The sequence below is a fragment of the Eulemur rufifrons genome, chromosome 5 (genome assembly GCF_041146395.1).
Source record: "Eulemur rufifrons isolate Redbay chromosome 5, OSU_ERuf_1, whole genome shotgun sequence".
Lineage (NCBI taxonomy): Eukaryota > Metazoa > Chordata > Mammalia > Primates > Lemuridae > Eulemur > Eulemur rufifrons.
The window spans coordinates 48,915,250-48,933,575 of NC_090987.1; the positions used below are offsets into that span (position 1 = coordinate 48,915,250).

Here is an 18,326-nt window from a genome sequence, read left to right on the forward strand (position 1 = left end):
TATGTATCTAAGTATCTTAAAATGAAAATGAGGAAAGAGAAATAAAGGAATTTTTTGGTATGCTCAGACATGCTTAGAAAAGAGCCTGTTTATTCTTTGCCATGATCTTTGGATTTCACTTTTCTATAGTAGCACAAGGTTAAATATTGAGAATTTGTACATTTTGTTCTAAATCCAGTATATTTTTGGCACAGTTCCTTATCAGTGATCACATAGTTTCAAGCAACACAGCCCCAAACAGGGATAGGATCTGTCAAATATAGGACACCTATCTAAACTACCTGGGGACCTAGAAATGGCCTTTTCTTCCTCTTTTAAAAATCAGTACTTTTAAAAAGTACAATGGGTGATAAATGCACGCTTATTTAATATCCAGAACAAACAACTCTTAATAGTTTGTCAGATTGGTATGTGAACCTTTGTGCTTAAATAAATAGTACAGATTGCTGGCCCTGTTTCTTGCCACCACCCTGGGGGCCGCCACAGTGGTAAGCTCGTTGTACCTCCATCTGTAGAGTCTCTAGTCCACATGCCGCAGCAGCAGACTGTAGCTGCTTTAAGCTGAAAAGGCATTCTGTTGAAAGAGAATTGGATGGCTAGTAGAATCCCTGAGAATACCGGTGATCTAGGCGCAGATAATGAGCAGGTCCCCAAAGTGAGGCTATGCTGGCAGACCACAGTGACCACTGTGGCAGGAGAGCCAGCCACGAGGACATGGGGAGCTGGTGCCATGCCTCTGCCTGCCTTACCCTGCAAGCTGACCCTAGCCTCCTGTGGCTGGACATTCTTCACTGACTCTGGGCCTTTGCATCTTTGTTCTTCAGTGCAAAGCCCCAGGAGGGATTGTCATGGTGGGCAAGCCATTATTAGATTGTGTGTTCATTTCCTTCTAGCACTTGGAGTGATCTTGGGAAGCAAGGTGTTGGCTTTTCTGCTCTTTCATGGTAACTAGGCCTTGATTTTACCAAGAAATATAAGGTGCTAAACAGTCAAATACTGCCAATGCCTGTGTGTGTACATGTGTGCTATGTTTCCCACGATCACTGTGTATTCATAAAAGCAAAAGAGTAAGGTTTGCCTTTCATATATTCTAATGGACGGTATCAAACTGTATACATTTCTCTTGTTTTTTTTTTCTCCACTTAGTACTACATTTTTTAGATCAATCTATGATATTCTATCATATGAATATACTGCATTTTAAACTTTCTTTTATGAGCATTTAGTGTGTTCCCCCTAGTTTTCCTCTATAAAAACATTGCTGCAGTGAACATTCGTGGATGTGCCTCTTGGTACAATATGTGAGAACCTCAGAGGAGTATATTCTTAGAAGTTGAATTGCTGGGATGTAGGGTAGACACATTTTTAGTTTTATTAGATGCTGCCAAATTGCTATGAAAAGTGTCTGAACCAGTTTATATTCCCACCAGCACTGCATGATAGTTTTATTTTTCCTATATCTTTGCCCAAAATTGATATTGTCAGACTTTAAATTTTTGGCCATCTGAGGGATGGCAGCCTGCTTTATTTTTGGGATCTCTAGCATTAAAGAGAAACTGGCTACTTCACACAGTATGGATGGATACATTCATGGATCTCTGCTGATGGCTCCTACCCACGTAATGAGAGCATGGTTATATCTACAGTATTAGAAATATAAACACTTGCAGGAATGTCTCAGCTTTTACTTGCTTGGATTTGAATAGATCATTAGGTCACTCTTTGTAGTTATAGAGAAGACCTATGTGGTTGTTATCTGATGGGGGGGGGGTGTCATGACACAGTTGTCTAATTCTATCTAAAGGAGTTTTGCTCTCTGATATCTTTATTTGGTGTTCTAAAGCTTGGCAAACATGGAAGTTAACTCACAGCAATCATCTCGTTTGTTACTAAGGCAGATGTTACTTTTGTATCATTACATTTACCTTTTTTTCTGTATCAGCAAGAATGGGGCATTCAAGAAGAATTTCTACCCCCTCTTCCTTTCCTGAAAAGGCAGGAAAATGATCAAGGCTGTACCTAATTGAAACAGCAAGGCAAATTTAGGAAGCAGAATACAATTACCTGAGTTGGAACTTGGCCAAATTCTCAGAGGACCTGCCTCTGGCTAGACAAGTGCCACAGGATCATCTAGTGCACACTAATGTCCATGGCCTCTGATCCACCTCTTACTAGGAGGTTAAAAAATAAGAGCCAATAATACTGCATCCCTACCAAGTTCTGAGCGCTCTGTTGACATATGCTATCTACCTGTTTCTCAGAGCAGATTTCAAATGTAAGGCAGATGTTGCACTGGGCGCAGGTGTGGTGGGGCAGCCAAGATTGTACAGGGCTTCCTGTTAAGTATTCTCGGTTCTTTCTTCTGCATCTGGCTACTGGCCAACATAATAGCTCCTAAAAGGTAGCCCCTTCCATTCCACTGGATTTCAGTCGCTGTGTTCAGCAAAGTCATAAAGACTTACCCTTCTATCAGACCACTCCTAAAATGTGTCTCCTGCAGTTTCATTCTTCCCTTAGGAGCCAGCTTCCTATAGCCATACAAACGGTGTTTATGTGCTCTCCTTTGGAGAATACCTGTGCTAATACCTAATTGGCTTTGCGAACTGCTGTTAGGAGGCACAGAATTGCAAATCAGGCTCTGTATCAAGGTGATGTATAGTACAACAGCATTTTGAACTGTAAGCCTTAAATGGTTTTGATGATAGCCCTTCTGTAGTTATTTTTTCCTGAATCTCTAAGTTTATGGGGGAAACATGCAAATAAAGATTTTAAGGAAGGCAATAGTTTGGTCTTAAAATGGAAAGCTTTATGGGTAATATTTTATGAGATTTCCTAACAAGATTGCTTAATAATAATCAATTATTCTGAAATTTTGATGCTCATTAAATTTAAATCCTAAAGGAGCATAAATATTTCATTTCTAAAACTATGCTTTCCGAATGGATGCGGAATTGCTGAATCTCATTTACTTCACTGTAAAGGCTCCTATTTGGATTCATATGGGTTTATGAGTAAGCATTACAACATTTTTTAATAGTAGCTGTTCTGATACAAGTATACAGTTGCTCATAAAGTTGATTTTAATGTAGTGACAATAAGATGCAGGATCAGCTTGAAATGTGGAGATGGCTGTGCAGATTCAGCAGCTCTCTAGCTTAAGACCACTTCTAATAAACACAGATAATTCTTGTATTTGGTCTGCATGCTAAAAATATATTTTGAATTTGGTTCAATATTCCTGGTAGGAAAAACTGAAGAAGCATTTTATCAACTTCATAATGTCTCCTGTTTCTAAATACATTGTGAGCTTTGCGTATATGGGTATTTCTATTATTCCCTTGTGGTGCTGTTACATATTTTTATATCTTATAATCCCAATAGAATTTTAACAGGTTTATTGAGATATAATTCACCTGTCATACAATTTACCCATTTAAAAGGTATAATTCAGTGGTTTCTAATATATTCACAGAGTTGTGGAACTAACACTGTAATTAATTTTAAAACATTTTTAACCCCTCCCCCCAAGATACACCCTATACCTGTTAATGGTCACTCTCCATTTCTCTGGCCCCTAATCTCAGCCCTAGGCAATCATTAATTTACTTTCTGTCTCTATAGATTTGCTTGTTCTACAGATTTCATTTAAATGCAATCATGTAGTAAATGGTCTTTGTGTCTGGTTTCTTTCACTTAGCATAATATATCAAAGTGTATCCATGTTGTAGCATTTATCAATACCTCATGCCCTTTTAAAGTCAAGTAATATTCCATTGTATGGATATATACATTTTATTTAATTATTCATCAGTTGATGGACATTCGGGTTGTTTTCACCCTTGGATATTGTGAATAATGCTGCTGTTAACATTTATGTACAGGTTTTTGTGTAGAAATTTGTTTTCAGTTCTCTTGGCTGTATACTTAGGAGTGGAATTGCTGGGTCACATTGTAATTCTATGTTTACCTTTGAGGAAATATGAAATTATTTTAAAATTGACTATAGTTTCACATTCCAAAGAGCAATGTATGAAAATTCCAATTTCTCCATATTCTTGACAATATTTATGCCTTTTTTTTTCTTTATCACAGCTATCGCTTGTATTTGAAGTGATATCTCTTTGTGGTTTGGATTACATAATGGCTAATGACAAGCATGTTTCCATGTACTTATTGGCTATTTGTGTATCTTTTTGGGAGAAATGTCTATTCAGCTCCTTTCCCCATTTTTAATTGAATTATTTTTCTTTTTATTATTTTGTTGTAAGAATTTTTTATATAACTAGATACAAATTCCTTATTAGACATATAGTTTGAAAATATTTCCCCTCAATCTGTGGATTGTCTTTTTATTTTCTTGATGGCATCCTTTATAGCACAAAAGTTTTAAATTTTGATGAAGTCCAGTTTTCTATTTTTTCTTTTCTCGCCTGTGGCAATTGTATTATTTGATGTTATATCTTAGAATGTTTTGCCTAATCCAAGATCACAAAGGTTAATCCTGTGTTTTCTCCTAAGAGTTTTACAGTTTCAATTCTAACAGACATGTATATGAGATATTTTGAGTTAATATTTATGTATGCCATAAGAAAGTGGTGCAAATTCATTCTTTTTGCCTATGGATATCCATCACCTTTGTTGAAGATCAACTAACCATTAATATAAATGTTTAATTCTGGACCCTCAGTTCAATTCAGTTGATCTATATGATCATCCTTGTACATAAACCACACTGTTTTTAATTACTGTAATTTTGTAGTATATTTTGATATTGGGATCTTGTGAATCCTTGAACTTTGTTCTTTTTTTCCATATGGTCTTGCCTGTTCTGGATCCCTTGTATTTTCACATGAATTTAAACATCAACTTATGAATTTCAGCCAAAAAATAGCAGTTGGGATATTGATAGGGGTTGTGATGAATCTGTAGATTATTTTGGGTGAGGGGATATTGCCATCTTAACAATATTAGGTTTACTGATCTATGAACTTGTGATGTCTTTCCTTTTTTTTAGGTCTTTTAAAATTTCCTTTAGTAGTGTTTGTTGTTTTCAGAATAGAAGTGTTTGCCTTAAATGCTTCTTTTGTAAAATTATTCCTAAGAATTGTATTCTGATGTTACTGTAAATGGAATTATATTTTTTAAATTTCATTTTTGGATTGTTCATTTGCTAACTTGTAGAAATACAATTGATTTTGTATATTGATCTTGAGACCTTATATATTATATCCTTGCTGAACTTGCTTATTAGCTCTATTTTTTTTTTTTTTTTGTAGCTCCTTAGGCTTTTCTATCATGTCATCTTCAAGTAGAGTATCCAGATTCGTATTTTTTAAATCTAGATGCCTTTCATTCCTTTCGTTGTCTATTTGCCATGGCTAGAACCTCCAGTATAACCTTGAATAACAATGGAAAGAGCAGAGTGCTGGTTTTGTTACTAATACTAGGAGGAAAGCTTTCAGTCTTTCAGCATGATGTTAGCTGTGGCTTGTTTGCAGATGCTTGTTTTCAGGAAGGAAGTTCCTTTTTATTCCTAGTTTGTTAAATGTTTTTTATCATTAAAGGGTTTTAGGTTTTATTATAGTAAATCCTTTTTCTTTGTCTATCAGATTATCACGTGGTTTCTGTCTTATATTCTATTGGTATAGTGTGTTACATTGATTAATATTTGGATGTTAAACCAACCTAGCATTCCTAGGATAAATCCGCTTAGACGTGGTATATAATCTCTTTATATGTTGCCATTTTGATACATTAAATACAAAGTTATTTACATGTATGATACCTTGAATTCTGAAATCTTCTAATTGTACCGAATCATGCCCCATTATTTTGCTGCCAATTTAAAAATACAAAATAAAGAGAAACATTTAATATAAAGCCCTTAGAAACCTTGTGCTATATGTTGGATAAATGGAATATAAAATCCAAGACTATTCTGTGTTACTAGTTGGACAATATGAAATAAGTCAGTAGTTTCTTTAAACATTTGGAAATCCTAAGTTCACAATATGGCATCCAAAGTTGAAAATTAATCTTATTTTTTTTAAAATGTTTTTTATTCACTTAATTTGCATAGCCATACATTGTTTGCCTACTTCCAAATTTTGATTGTTTTATGAAGACTTATTAACTAGTGCAATTAAAATGAGAATAATAGGAACAGAGTAAAAATTAGAATTGTTTTTGGAATTATGTTCTGCTGAATAAAGATAGAACCATATGCTTTGGCTGAGACATGCATAGGACTCAGAATTGATGTTTTGTTTTAACCATGTAGGAACTTAACTTGGATTTTTCTCCAATGGACTATCATTCTTCAAGACATAGTCAACTTCCAAAAGTTATTTACATATAGTGTCCACTTATTGTTTTCTAGTAAAAATGTTGAATCTGTTTCTTCACTTGAGTAATTCTTCCATTAAGACCTATTTTTTTATTTTTATTTTTTGAGACATGGTCTCACTTTGTCGCCCAGGCTGAAGTGCATTGGCGCTATCATAGCTCACAGCAACCTGAAACTCCTGAGCTCAAGCCATCCTCCTGTCTCAGTCTCCCAAGTAGTTGGGACTTCAGGCGTAAGCCACTAATGTCCCGTTAATTTTTTTATCTTTTGCAGAGATGGGGTCTGGCTAACAGTCTGCTCAGGCTGTTCTGGAACTCCTGGCCTCAAGTGATCCTCTTGCCTCCCAGTGCTGGGATTACAGGAGTGAGTCACTGCGCCTGGCCAAGACTGATTCTTAACTTGCAAGCAAAACAAAAATAATTTTGACCTAAACATGTTAAGATTAAAATTTATTGCTTCTGTCACCAGAGTTACTTGGCCTTTTTAGACCTATAAACGTATTCATACAATGAGAATGGCAATAATAATGTTTTCCTCATAGGGTAAGTGTAGAGATTAGATTAGTTAGTATATATAAAGAACTTATAACCATGCTTAGCACATTCAAAGAGCTTATTAGCTATTAATATTATTTGTTATTATTATCAGGTACTATATCTTGGTAGACTCATAGAATTAGCTGTAAGTCATAAAACTAAATAGCTAAAGTGATTGATTTCTTAGATGAGGGAATTTAGTTGTGTTCATTTTAAAATTCAAAAAATTGTTTGCAAAATATATTGGTTTTCAGTGTTAGAGTAGGCAGCACCAGCCTGTTCTTTTTGGCAGCAGTTAGCTCTGTGTTTATGATGATATGTTACACAAATAGAGGGAACCATTAACTATTTATTCTGGCAGTTGGGCATGCATCCAGTGCATTTCAACTTATGCCATTACATCAAAATGTAAATTAAAATAGAAGGGGTTAGGAGAGAGTCCTCTTGTCCCACTTCAGTTTGCACTTTGATCTTGCAAATTTCTCATCTCTGATTTTGTTGCTAAGTATTTTGATGCAGGCTTTGAAGAATCAATAATAATGAAACATCTACAAAAAGATTTGCATCTTGGTCAATGTTAATTCTTGGCTTTGGGATCAAAGGCTGATTTGAGATCAATTAATACCCCAAAACCTCTATTCTTTCTTAACAAGAGGCAACAATATGGCAGGATGAGAAAATAGAGTTGCACCAAGAACTGGTTTGTTATTCATAGAAGATATTTAGTTTTTAGAACTCCTACATATTTTAGAAGAAAGCTGGCATAGCATTTTGAAAGTGTATCCAGGAGACAAATGGCCTATAAATTTGGAGAGAGGGAGAGAATTTTTCTTTTTGAATGTGAGATAGATTGAAATTTTCCTTTCTAAAGGTGGTATACAATTAAAGTAGTTTGGCAAGGTTCAGAGCATCCACCTCAGCATGGAATCTAAACTTTTCTGGCTGTAGAGCTCTTTTTCTTGGGCACCTTTCCAGTTTCCAGTGATAGATCAGTTATTTCAAGTAATAAGGAACATTTTTGATGGCCAAGTATCAGGCACATAAAATGCTTTGCCTGCATCATCTTGTTTAATTTTTATACCACAACTATGAAATAGGTACTTAAAAAAATCTCTGTTTTATATATTAAAAAAATTCTACTAAGGCTTAGGTGTAGGAACTTCTGCATGTATTCAGAGGTAGTAAAGGGCTGAAGTACTCATGCTTGAACACATGTGCTGAAATCCAAATCTTAAAATAGGGTCAGCCTTAAACTGCTTGCTACCTGAAAATGGTTCTAGGATTTACAGCACTAGACAAGAAGAATCCAGGCAACTTAAAACTTTGGAAGATTATATAAATCTTTAATGTTTATTGAAAAAACTTACATCATTAGCAGAAAGTTTGTCCTTGGAGAAATATGATACGGGAGATAGAGTTCCACAGTCCCTTTGTCTTATTTACCCCAGTGGATGCGTCACTATCTTCCATTCAGGTTGCCTTTCATTTGAAAAGGATCATTGGCTTATGAAAATGTTTACACTTAATAGCATTATATGTCATCTGGTTTCCATTTGAGGTGTGGCTTTGTTATCTTAGCCAGATGATATTTTTCTAGTAGTCTTTTTCTTAACCAAACAACATTATTTCCTAAGCCAAAGGCAATCAATTGGTTCCAGGGAAAGGCCTCTCCTAAAATATAATTTGAACAGAGGCATAAATTCCTTAGACCCATAACCTCACCATGGAAGTAATATGTACAGATGGATAGTCTTTGAGAAAGCCCTGTTGAGGATTAGAATAATTGTAAAGGAGAAGTGATAACTGTCATTCTGTACAACGTATCTTTATTAAGGATGGCTAAACAAAGAAAGGCTGGATATCACACAGTTGTATCATTGACCCCCTAATTAAAAGCGTCAGTTATATTCTAACAGACAACCCCCCTGGGGACAGTTAGTATAGCCATACCTAGGTGTCTGAGGGGGATTGGTTCCAGGACACCTTCCCCCAACTGAAATCTGCAGATGCTCAAGACCCTTATGTAAAATGGTGAACATCCCCCTGTGTACCTTAAACCTGCGATCCCCAGACCTCGGTCCACAGACAGGTACTAGTCTGTGCCTGTTAGGAACTGGGCCACACAGCAGGAGGTAAGTGGCAGGCGAGCAAGCCAGTGAAGCTTCATCTGTGTTCACAGCCGCTCCCCATCATTCACTTCACCAAATAAGCTCTGCCTCCTGTGAGATCAGCAGTGGCATTAGATTCTTCTGGGAGCATGAACCCTACTATAAACTGCACATGCGAGGGATTTTGGTTTTGTGCTCCTTACGAGAATCTAATGCCTGATGATCTGAGGTGGAGCTGAGGTGGTGATTCTAGCACTGGGGAGAGGCTGCAAATACAGATTATCATTAGCTGAGAGATTTTACTGCACAATAAATGTAATGCAGTTGAATCATCCCAAAACCATCCCTCCTGCCACCTGGTCCTTGGAAAAATTATCTTCCATGAAACCATTCCCTGGTGTCAAAAAGGTTGGAGACCGCTGCCTTAAACCACCTCTAGATTACTTACAATATCTAATACAATGTAAATGCTGTGTAAATAGTTGTTAAATGTATTTTTGTGTTATTTTTATTATTTTATTGTTAATTTATATGCTTTTGTTTCCCCAAATAGTTTTGATCCTCCATTGGTTGAAGCCATAGATGTGGAATCCACACATCCGGAGGGCCAACTGTATTAGCAGATTGCATTTTTAAATGAGTATTATCATGCTCAAAATATGGCCCTTAAGAAAGCAATCTTCCAAAGCCAGGCTTGCTATGGATAAACAGACATTTAGCAGAACTGGTGACTATCCTGATATTCAAATATTAAGTTTGCTGATACGGCACAGTGCATGCATTTTGTAAGTTTCCTAAGAAAGATTACAGAAGTTAATACTTAGTATTTTTTTAAATAACCAACAGGAATTTATTTCTTACAGTTTTTGAAGCTAGAAGTCTGAGATCAGTGTGCCGTCATGGTCATGTTACGTCAAGGGCCCTCTTCTGGGTTACAAACTGCTGTCTTTCTTGCTGTGTCCTCACATGGCAAACAGAGGATAAGAGAGTTCTCTGGAGTCCTTTCTTTACAAAAAAATGATTTTATTTTTAATAGAAATGTAATAATTGTACATATTTATGGTATACAAAGTTATTTTTCATACACGTATACAATGTGTAATGATCAAATCATGGTAATTAGAATATTTGTCACATCAAATATGTATCATTGGTTTGTGCTGGGAACGTTCCCAAGCCTCTCTTCTAGCTATTTAAAAATATACAATAAATTTATTTTAACTGTAGTCACCCTGAAGTGCTATAGAACAGCAATCCCCAACCCTTTTGGCACCAGGGACTGGTTTCATGGAAGATAAATTTTTCCATGGACCAGGGGTGAAGGGAGGATGGTTTTGGGATGATTCAAGCGCATTGCATTCGTTGTACACTTTATTTCTATGATTACATTGTAATATATAATGAAATAATTATGCAACTCACCATAATGCAGACTCTAATGATGCCACAGATCTGAAAGGAGCCAGAGTTCAGGCAGTGATGCGAGCGATGGGGAGAGGCTGTAAATACAGATGAAGGTTCCCTCACTAGCCCATTGCTCACCTCCTGCTGTGCAGCCTGACAATTTTCCCACAGACGGTGGTGGGGCGGAGCTAAGACAGTGATGCATGGCCCGAGGTTCCTAACAGGCCACAGACCGGTACCTGGCTGTGGCCCAGGGACTGGGGACTGCACATTTCCCCAATGCTTTCTTCTAGTACTTTTATAGTTTCAGGTCTTCGATTTAAATCTTTGATGCATTTAGGGGTCTGGTTTCATTCTTTTGCATGTGGCTGTCCAGTTTTCTCAGCACCACTTATTGAAGAGACAGTCTTTTCCCCTTTGTATGTTTTTGACACCTTTGTCAAAAAACGAGTTGGCTGTAAATGTGTGGGTTTATATCTGGGTTCTCCATTCTGTTGCATTGGTCTTTTTGTCAATTTTTATGCCAGTGCCATGATGATTTGTTTATTGTAGCTTTGCAGTAAATTTTGACGTCAGGTAGTATGATGCTTCTAGCTTTGTTCTGTTTGCTCAGGAGTGCTTTAGGTATTCAGTGTCTTTTGTGGTTCTATATAAATTTTAGGAATTTTTTTTTTTATTTCTGTGAAGAATGTTGCTGGTATTTTGATAGGGATTGACAAGAAAAATAGCTTTTCGGCTTCTAATGTATTCTTATTCATTTATTTGACTCTCAGGGTTCTTAATGATGTCTGTTCATGTTGGGGATTTAGGTAGACCTAAAATCAGAATGGTTATGAAGTTTTCTATATGGTAAAAATTTCATTTGTATGAGAGGTAAGGTAGGAGAGTAGAATTCTACAGAATTTGAAATCTCAAGTAAAGAGTTTTTAAGGATGTGTGTGTATGTGGTTTTACTAATTTTAAATAATATGAATTAAATTTAATGATACTGAGTGTTTGCTATGTGTAAGGCATTAACATCAAGTGCTATTGCTATTGTGATATCAGAAGGTCTAGCAGCAAGATGAGATAATCCACAAAGCTTCATGGAGGGAACAGCATTCAGAAGGGCCTTGAAAGAAGCTAAAATGCCAGCAGGCAGACAGGGGAGCCCCCCGAGTGGGATGAAGAGAGTGAGGAAAGGCAGCGGTGGTGGGAAGTCGGGGAGAGGCCTTGTGGCTTCCTGGACCAAACCTGGGCTTTGGCACTGGATAGTCCTGAGTTTATGTCCTGCTTCTGATACTCACTAGTCAAGTACCCACAGATTGCTCCCCTCAGAAAGGGAGAAACTATCTTCCTCACAGAACATTTATGAGTACTCAGTGGAAAAGTTTCTGGCACGTAATTACTCAATAAGTGTTACCTTTTTCCATTTGCTAAAAACAATGGGTCTTTTAGTTTTTCAGGAACCAAGAGTAGAAGAGAAATTCAATTTAGGGACTTTGTATGGCAATTTTAAAAAACCAAAGAATTGTGTTACTCTTGAGCCAAGGGGTAATTTGATTAAATCAGTGAAAAATAGAGTTCATGGAGTTGTACACTAATATATTAGTATTAAGAAACAATGGTCCCTAGTTATGCTGCTTTGTTGGAAGGCATTGAGAACATTTTGTATGCTGAGCATCATGAATACATTGTCTGAATTATTAGCGGCCTCCAAATTAGTAATGGGGTTTTCCTGTGTGTTATTGATATTAAAATGCATTTTTCTTTGTTATTTGGCAGTAACCTACTTTCGTTCCTAATTATGTTCTGCTCAGGCCAATGTGAGCACTGCTTTGTAATCTTGTGCACCCAGCAGTGGGGCACCATTTTTTCATTTTTTGTAAGTGTCTAGACACGGCCTAAAGACACACTGGCAATAAGGAAAAGCTGGCAAGGCATAACAAATGTATCCTAGTTATTACCCAGATTTATGTGTCCCTTCCAGAAAGTACTATCATCTTATTCTCATCCTTTTCTACTGCCAACCCTCCCCCGCTTTGCAACTCTTTCGCTCTATCATTGTTGTGATAAGAGAATGTTTTCCTAAAAGTAGAAGTTACCATAAAATTTAAGTCCTGACCTATCATTTCAGTTGCTGGACACCTGTTTTCAGTGTGATACAGAGATTGGTCTGCACTTCTCAGATCAGATAGAATAATCCCTTATTTAAACAGCTGTCCCATATGGACAATGCACATTATGAGATAGTGCTATTTAGAATTTGAAATCCTCCTTCTTGAATTAGAAATAAGAATCAGCAAAAATTGCCGTGCAGTGGCAGTTCCAGCATCATTTCACAGAGTACGTCTATAGGGATAGTATTTTTGGTAGCTGAAAAATATTACATAAATAATGTTGCATACCAATTAGTTGTGTTAAAATATATATTATGCACAGCTCTGTACTTCGGTTAAAAAGTTTCCTTGACAACATCATTTAACTTCTTACTGTTCTTTTCATGTTGCTAGTATAAATATCTAATATGTTTTTGTTCAAAACATCAATTAGGCTTCAGTATAATCTTTATTAATACAGATCTGTTATTACAAGCAGACTGCTGAGCTATGATAATTTGCACAGCAGGAACAATAAAATATCTTCTTTCTGTTTGATTCTATCCCAGAATGCTTGGCTTTATTTTATTCTTTTACAAAGCACACCCAAACCTTTCATGGTGTCTTTTACAATTCTAGTGAAATCTGTAAAGCTCATATAAGCAAAAGCATTATTTTCTCCCAAAGTAAACAAAATGAAAAGGCCCCAAATTGAAGACAGATTGAAAACGACACATATTCATTATGGATCTCCCCTTTTCATATCTTTCATTCTTTTTCCTCATGTAGCCAGAACCCCCCACTTCCTGCGGATTCAGAACGTGGAAGTCAATGCTGGCCAGTTCGCCACCTTCCAGTGCAGCGCCATCGGCAGGACCGTGGCAGGAGACAGGCTCTGGCTACAGGTATGGTAACTTACTCCGCCAGCTAAGTGGGAGTCCAGGGGAAGGAATGCATCCGCGCCCCAGGGGAGGAACTCGGAGAAACACAGTCAGCGTCAGGTCCCTATTGTGAGACGTTCCCTTTTATTAACAAGTGGCCGGATTACTAAACATTCTATATAAGCTAATTATTGTCTTCACACACCTTTTTAAATTTATTTTTTTTCTCTTTTGCTTTTGCTTAGCCATCTTGCTTGGGAGATCTGGTTGTCAAATTACTTTTAGAGGAGTGTATTAAAGTATTAAATACAAAATATAATACTCTTCCCCAGCTCTTCTGGTGAAAAATCTAAAGAATCACACACAAACACACAGAGTGTATAGACATTTTGTGATTTGAATTACCAAGCAATAAGCCTAAACTTTGAAATTAATAATCTTTTACTTTTGAGCATTTAAAGTATAAATTTTTTAGTATAATTGCAGATTGTGTGACTTATTTTTAAATCTTTGAAATTCCACCATGTATATTTTGCATGGCAGAACATTTCACGGATAGATCCATGGTCTTAGGAATGCTGCTGACAAAATGAATGGGATTAAATTACCTGTCCCCTCTAACCAGAATGCCACCCACTTCTTTAGGCTCTAGGTTTTGGTTTTTTTTTTTTTTTCTCCCTTAGTATTCTCCCACTCCATTTTTGTTTCTTCCTTTTAAGCCTTAATCTGCAGGCTGCTCATTCTTCATCTTGACTGGTGTTGATTTTTTTCCCATTTCTTTCCTTGTTTTCTTTTGTGTGGGCTTTTAAAAAAAAAATATGACTTATTTTTAGTTTGCTACTGAGCTGTACTGACCTTCCTATTTCAGTCTTCCTGTGTAGACTGTTGAGTTTCACATTCCACGTGGGCTTCCACCTCTTCACGCATGTTGGCTTTTCCTCTACACTTGTCGCCTCTCCACCTCTATCACGCCTCTCCTTCTACAGTATGATCATGATTGTGATGTGTTACTTTTGTGTGACACTATAGTTTTTAAATCCCTTATCTCTGTTAATCATCACAATGTAAATCAATGGTCTTTTTATTCCTCTGTTTCTGGGGAAGATGGGAGATGTGCAAAGGTGCTATCCCAAGGTTACTTAGCACTGGGTTGTTTGCTGGGGAACACATTCTAGAGAGGAGACTTCTCAAAAGGGATTGGGTCCTCTGCTGCTCCCGTTTCGCATCTGACTGTCCCTGTTAGAGACTTCCCTAGCCAGGGAGGAGGAATGTATGCAGAGGACTGAAATTGTATGTTCCAAATTCATCTTTACTTTTTTCCTTGTCTCTGAAAGTTTTGTAATTGCTACTTTAAGAGCTTTTTGCATCATGTGAAAATTGTCTTCGGTATTGAACGTTTTTTCTTTTTATCCCACTTCTCAGTTGTTTTAAATTCTTGGTATTAGGATTCATAATTGTTTTCTCAGCTAGTGGTTGTTTGGTATTAAACACGATCAAGATTGGCTGTCTGTGGTAATTAATGATGAGACAGACATCTTCTATGGACATTTTCCACAAAGCATTAAGCACCTGATAAAAATGAAATTATTCTTTTCATCTTTATCTCTAGAAATCTTAATTATTCAAGGAAGAATATCTTTTACTTCTAATATTTTTGATAACATTACTTGAGAGAATACAATATAAAGTGTAAGCTCTCTTAGACTTGGATATCTTAGAATATGTTATGTATTCCCAAGAATTTACAGGTATGTTGAGGACACCATTTGCTCTTTTTGTTTTTGCAAATGTCCTGGATTTGGTATATCCCTGCTTAAACTTGAGCACTTATTTGGGGTTGGAAATCTTTCACTATTTCCCATTATAGTGGAGAACTTTTTTTTAAATAGAATTTGTAATGTTGTGTGGAGAAAGCTATTTATTATTTTTGAAAAAGGGGTCTAAATGCAGAGTTCTCATCCCTGACTCTACTATAGAATCACTGGGAGGTGGTTTTTGTTTTGTTTTGTTTTGTTTTGTTTTACATGTCTAGCCTGTTCTCAGATTCTGATTTAACTGGTCTGGGGTGGGGCCCAGCATTTGATGTTTTATTAAAGGCTTCCCAGCTGATTCCAGTATATACCAGAGTTGGAAATCACTAGTCTGTGATGCAAAGTGCAACACATGTTTAAAATCAGGAAAGAAAAAGGGCACACATAAGGTATATAACTGGTCCCTGTATTCCGTAGCCTCGTATGACTGTCATGTTGAATTTCCCGTGTGTTAGGTTTGCTTTTTTTTTCTATTAGATTTGAATTCCAGTGTTGGTCATTGTTTTCACAGTCAATCCACCAATACCTTTCTTTTCTCTTGTCCAGTCTTTTCCTTGCCCTTCTTGTCACCAGTGACTGCTCATTGCCCGGCAGCTCTCTACACTGCACTGTGGAGGAGGGGATGACACAGAACTGTTGTGACTTTGAATTTTTAAGTAAAACTTAGTTTGTCCTGGACTCAGCATGCTATTTAGTTGTGACTCTTTGTGATGTTAGAATAATTTTACTGTTAAATAATTTATTCCCCCTGCTTGGGTAGGCATTGTGTGGGGAGGTGGTTATTTTATTAATAGCTTATGAAATGAGACCAATGCCCTTCACTTGCAAGGATGGTTTCTGTTAGTCTCTGTGTGTGCCAAGCGGTTGCCCGTAGTGATGAGGCAATTGCTCAGGCCATTGCTTAGAGGTTGTGGGGAGACACAAACCAGGTCTCTCTAATCTGGAAATATAATACTCTAATGCTGTAACAGTTAGTTTCAAAAATGCCTTTTTTCATGTAAACTCACGTGGGTCCTCAAAGTAATTCTGAGATCCAGGCAGAAAATTGAAGGAAAAAATATTTATAAGTTTTTCTACGATTTGAATCTCCCCAAGAGTAAATCAAGATTTAGAAATTAATAGCACATCTTTTATTTGGTGGATATCAGTGTTTTTGAATGTAGTCATTTAGTCATTTTTGTTACTTGTGTTGCAATCCTTTGAGCCCCACCAGAGGTGTTTTACACAGTTTCATGGGTGTTTCCATTGTGTTATATCTGTTTTGTAGATGAGGAGTGTGAGGTTCAGGATTGTCCTGGATCAAAAGGTAAATGGCATAGCCGGGGATAGTACAACCTTGTTTCTTTGCTTTTCCTCTACCACTGATTAATTCTGCTATACTACGCTGTGTTCTCGTATCTGGAAGGTAGGTGACTAGGCAGTGTGCACTTAACACTTTGTTAGAAGAATTTGGATGTGACCAGCATTACAGGATTAATATCAAGGAGCCATCCTGCCTATACTGAAAAATGTTCACATGTATTACATGTCCTATTGATCCACACCTATAAAAAATGGCCCAGGTTTTGATTGTTTAAAATATAAATTAAATATAATCCCTGTCAGAGTCTTTTACAAAAACATAACACAAATAAATCTGATGACACTAATGAAGAAATGTTTATGATTAACAGATGTGTACCATCTGTTTGTATTTTCTTCATCTCGTCTGTGGACCACACAGGTTATTGCAATGTGAGATCAGTTTTTGTAGAATTCTGAACAACAGAATTAAACCCAGAGCATGAGCAACCATCATTACAGCTGCAAAGTACTTAAAACCTTCCAGAAAATCTATGCTGGGAAGACAGCATCTGTAGAACTCTTTTCTTATAGTACAAAACGGATATGCAACGAAGGCCTTGAAGATACTTGCTGTATGCTATTAGATATGGCAATCTATACATACAAACATGGGCTGTAACAGTGTGAGATACTAAAATGTATCTGTGAAAATTGTTCAAGCCCCTAAAATAAGAGTATATTTCTTGTTGTTATCAATTTTCCAATCACTTGTAACATTTGAAGCCTACATTTTGAAACTATTAATATCTCAGTATGTATGTCTGTATGCATATACATTGTGTTTATATGCACACATATATAAAAATTAGAAGAGAAAATGGAATTTTATTATTTTCTTTTTATACTTTTTTAAATATTTTTGTTTGCTGATGGGCAACTTCTGAGTTGCAAATTTTTTATGTAGTCATTGACCTTTAAACCATGTTTAATTGTATTAAAACTACCATTCTTTCCTTAGTATTTCAAATTTTTATTATTTTCCTACATTTGCTTGTTTGTCTTGGGAATTCATATTTATAATACGTATTTGAGCTTTTCAGTAAAGGAAGGTGATGACAAAAGCTAGCTAGTGTTGCTATTCATACATCTGTAGATGAGGCCACCACACAGTTCCAGGCACGTTTATTTTATTAATAAACCCTCCTCTTCCCCTGCTTCTGGTCCTGACTTGGCATTTTTATAACTCTTTAATTCGTTTCTGCTCATTGTGGAGACTCCCCCGTTCCTTACACTTCTTACGTAGTTACCACATCCTACTCAGAGTGGGTAGGAAATAAAAAGGTTCAGCCTCCACGCAGAAAGCAGGGAGCCCGGCAGACATGCCTTTTCGACAGTGGCCGAGTGGAAACTTCGGTCAGGCCCAGGGTTGATGAGTGCGTGTTGAGTGAATGGCAAAGAAAACTTGAAAAAGAACCGTTTTCTCTTAACAGATCTTAGAGGTTCTGACCATTTTTAAATGACTTAACTTTTTAGAATTACATAATTATGTGGCCTCTGAATTTGGGACCATCTTCAAATTAAATTCTTAATTTTATTAACAAGAAAACAGAATCCCAGAAAAGGTAGAAGACTTTAGCACAGTCATATGTTCAGCTTTTATATTTATTATAGATAACTATATTTTATTAGTGAAACTCAGTTTTAAATGTATAATACATTTATGTTTGTATGTATATATCTGTATTTTATGTGTAACTATATTTATTTACGAAATAGTGAACTTTGTCAATTGAACATTTTTCTGTACTGAGTGATCTTGCATTTCAAATATTAGCCTTTTAATCAGACAGTCTCGGACTTACTGTGGAAATATCTGTG

General features: G+C 36.4%; 1 protein-coding gene across 2 annotated transcripts in view; it reads left to right on the forward strand.

The window, feature by feature from the left end:
* The window catches only part of PTPRM (protein tyrosine phosphatase receptor type M), a 762,555-nt gene that overhangs the window by 284,981 nt on the left and 459,248 nt on the right, over positions 1-18,326 (forward strand). For both annotated transcript variants that reach the window (XM_069468544.1, XM_069468545.1), the window contains exon 5: positions 13,262-13,377. In XM_069468544.1, the coding sequence (XP_069324645.1) occupies positions 13,262-13,377 (116 nt within the window). The remainder of the gene's footprint in view (positions 1-13,261; positions 13,378-18,326) is intronic.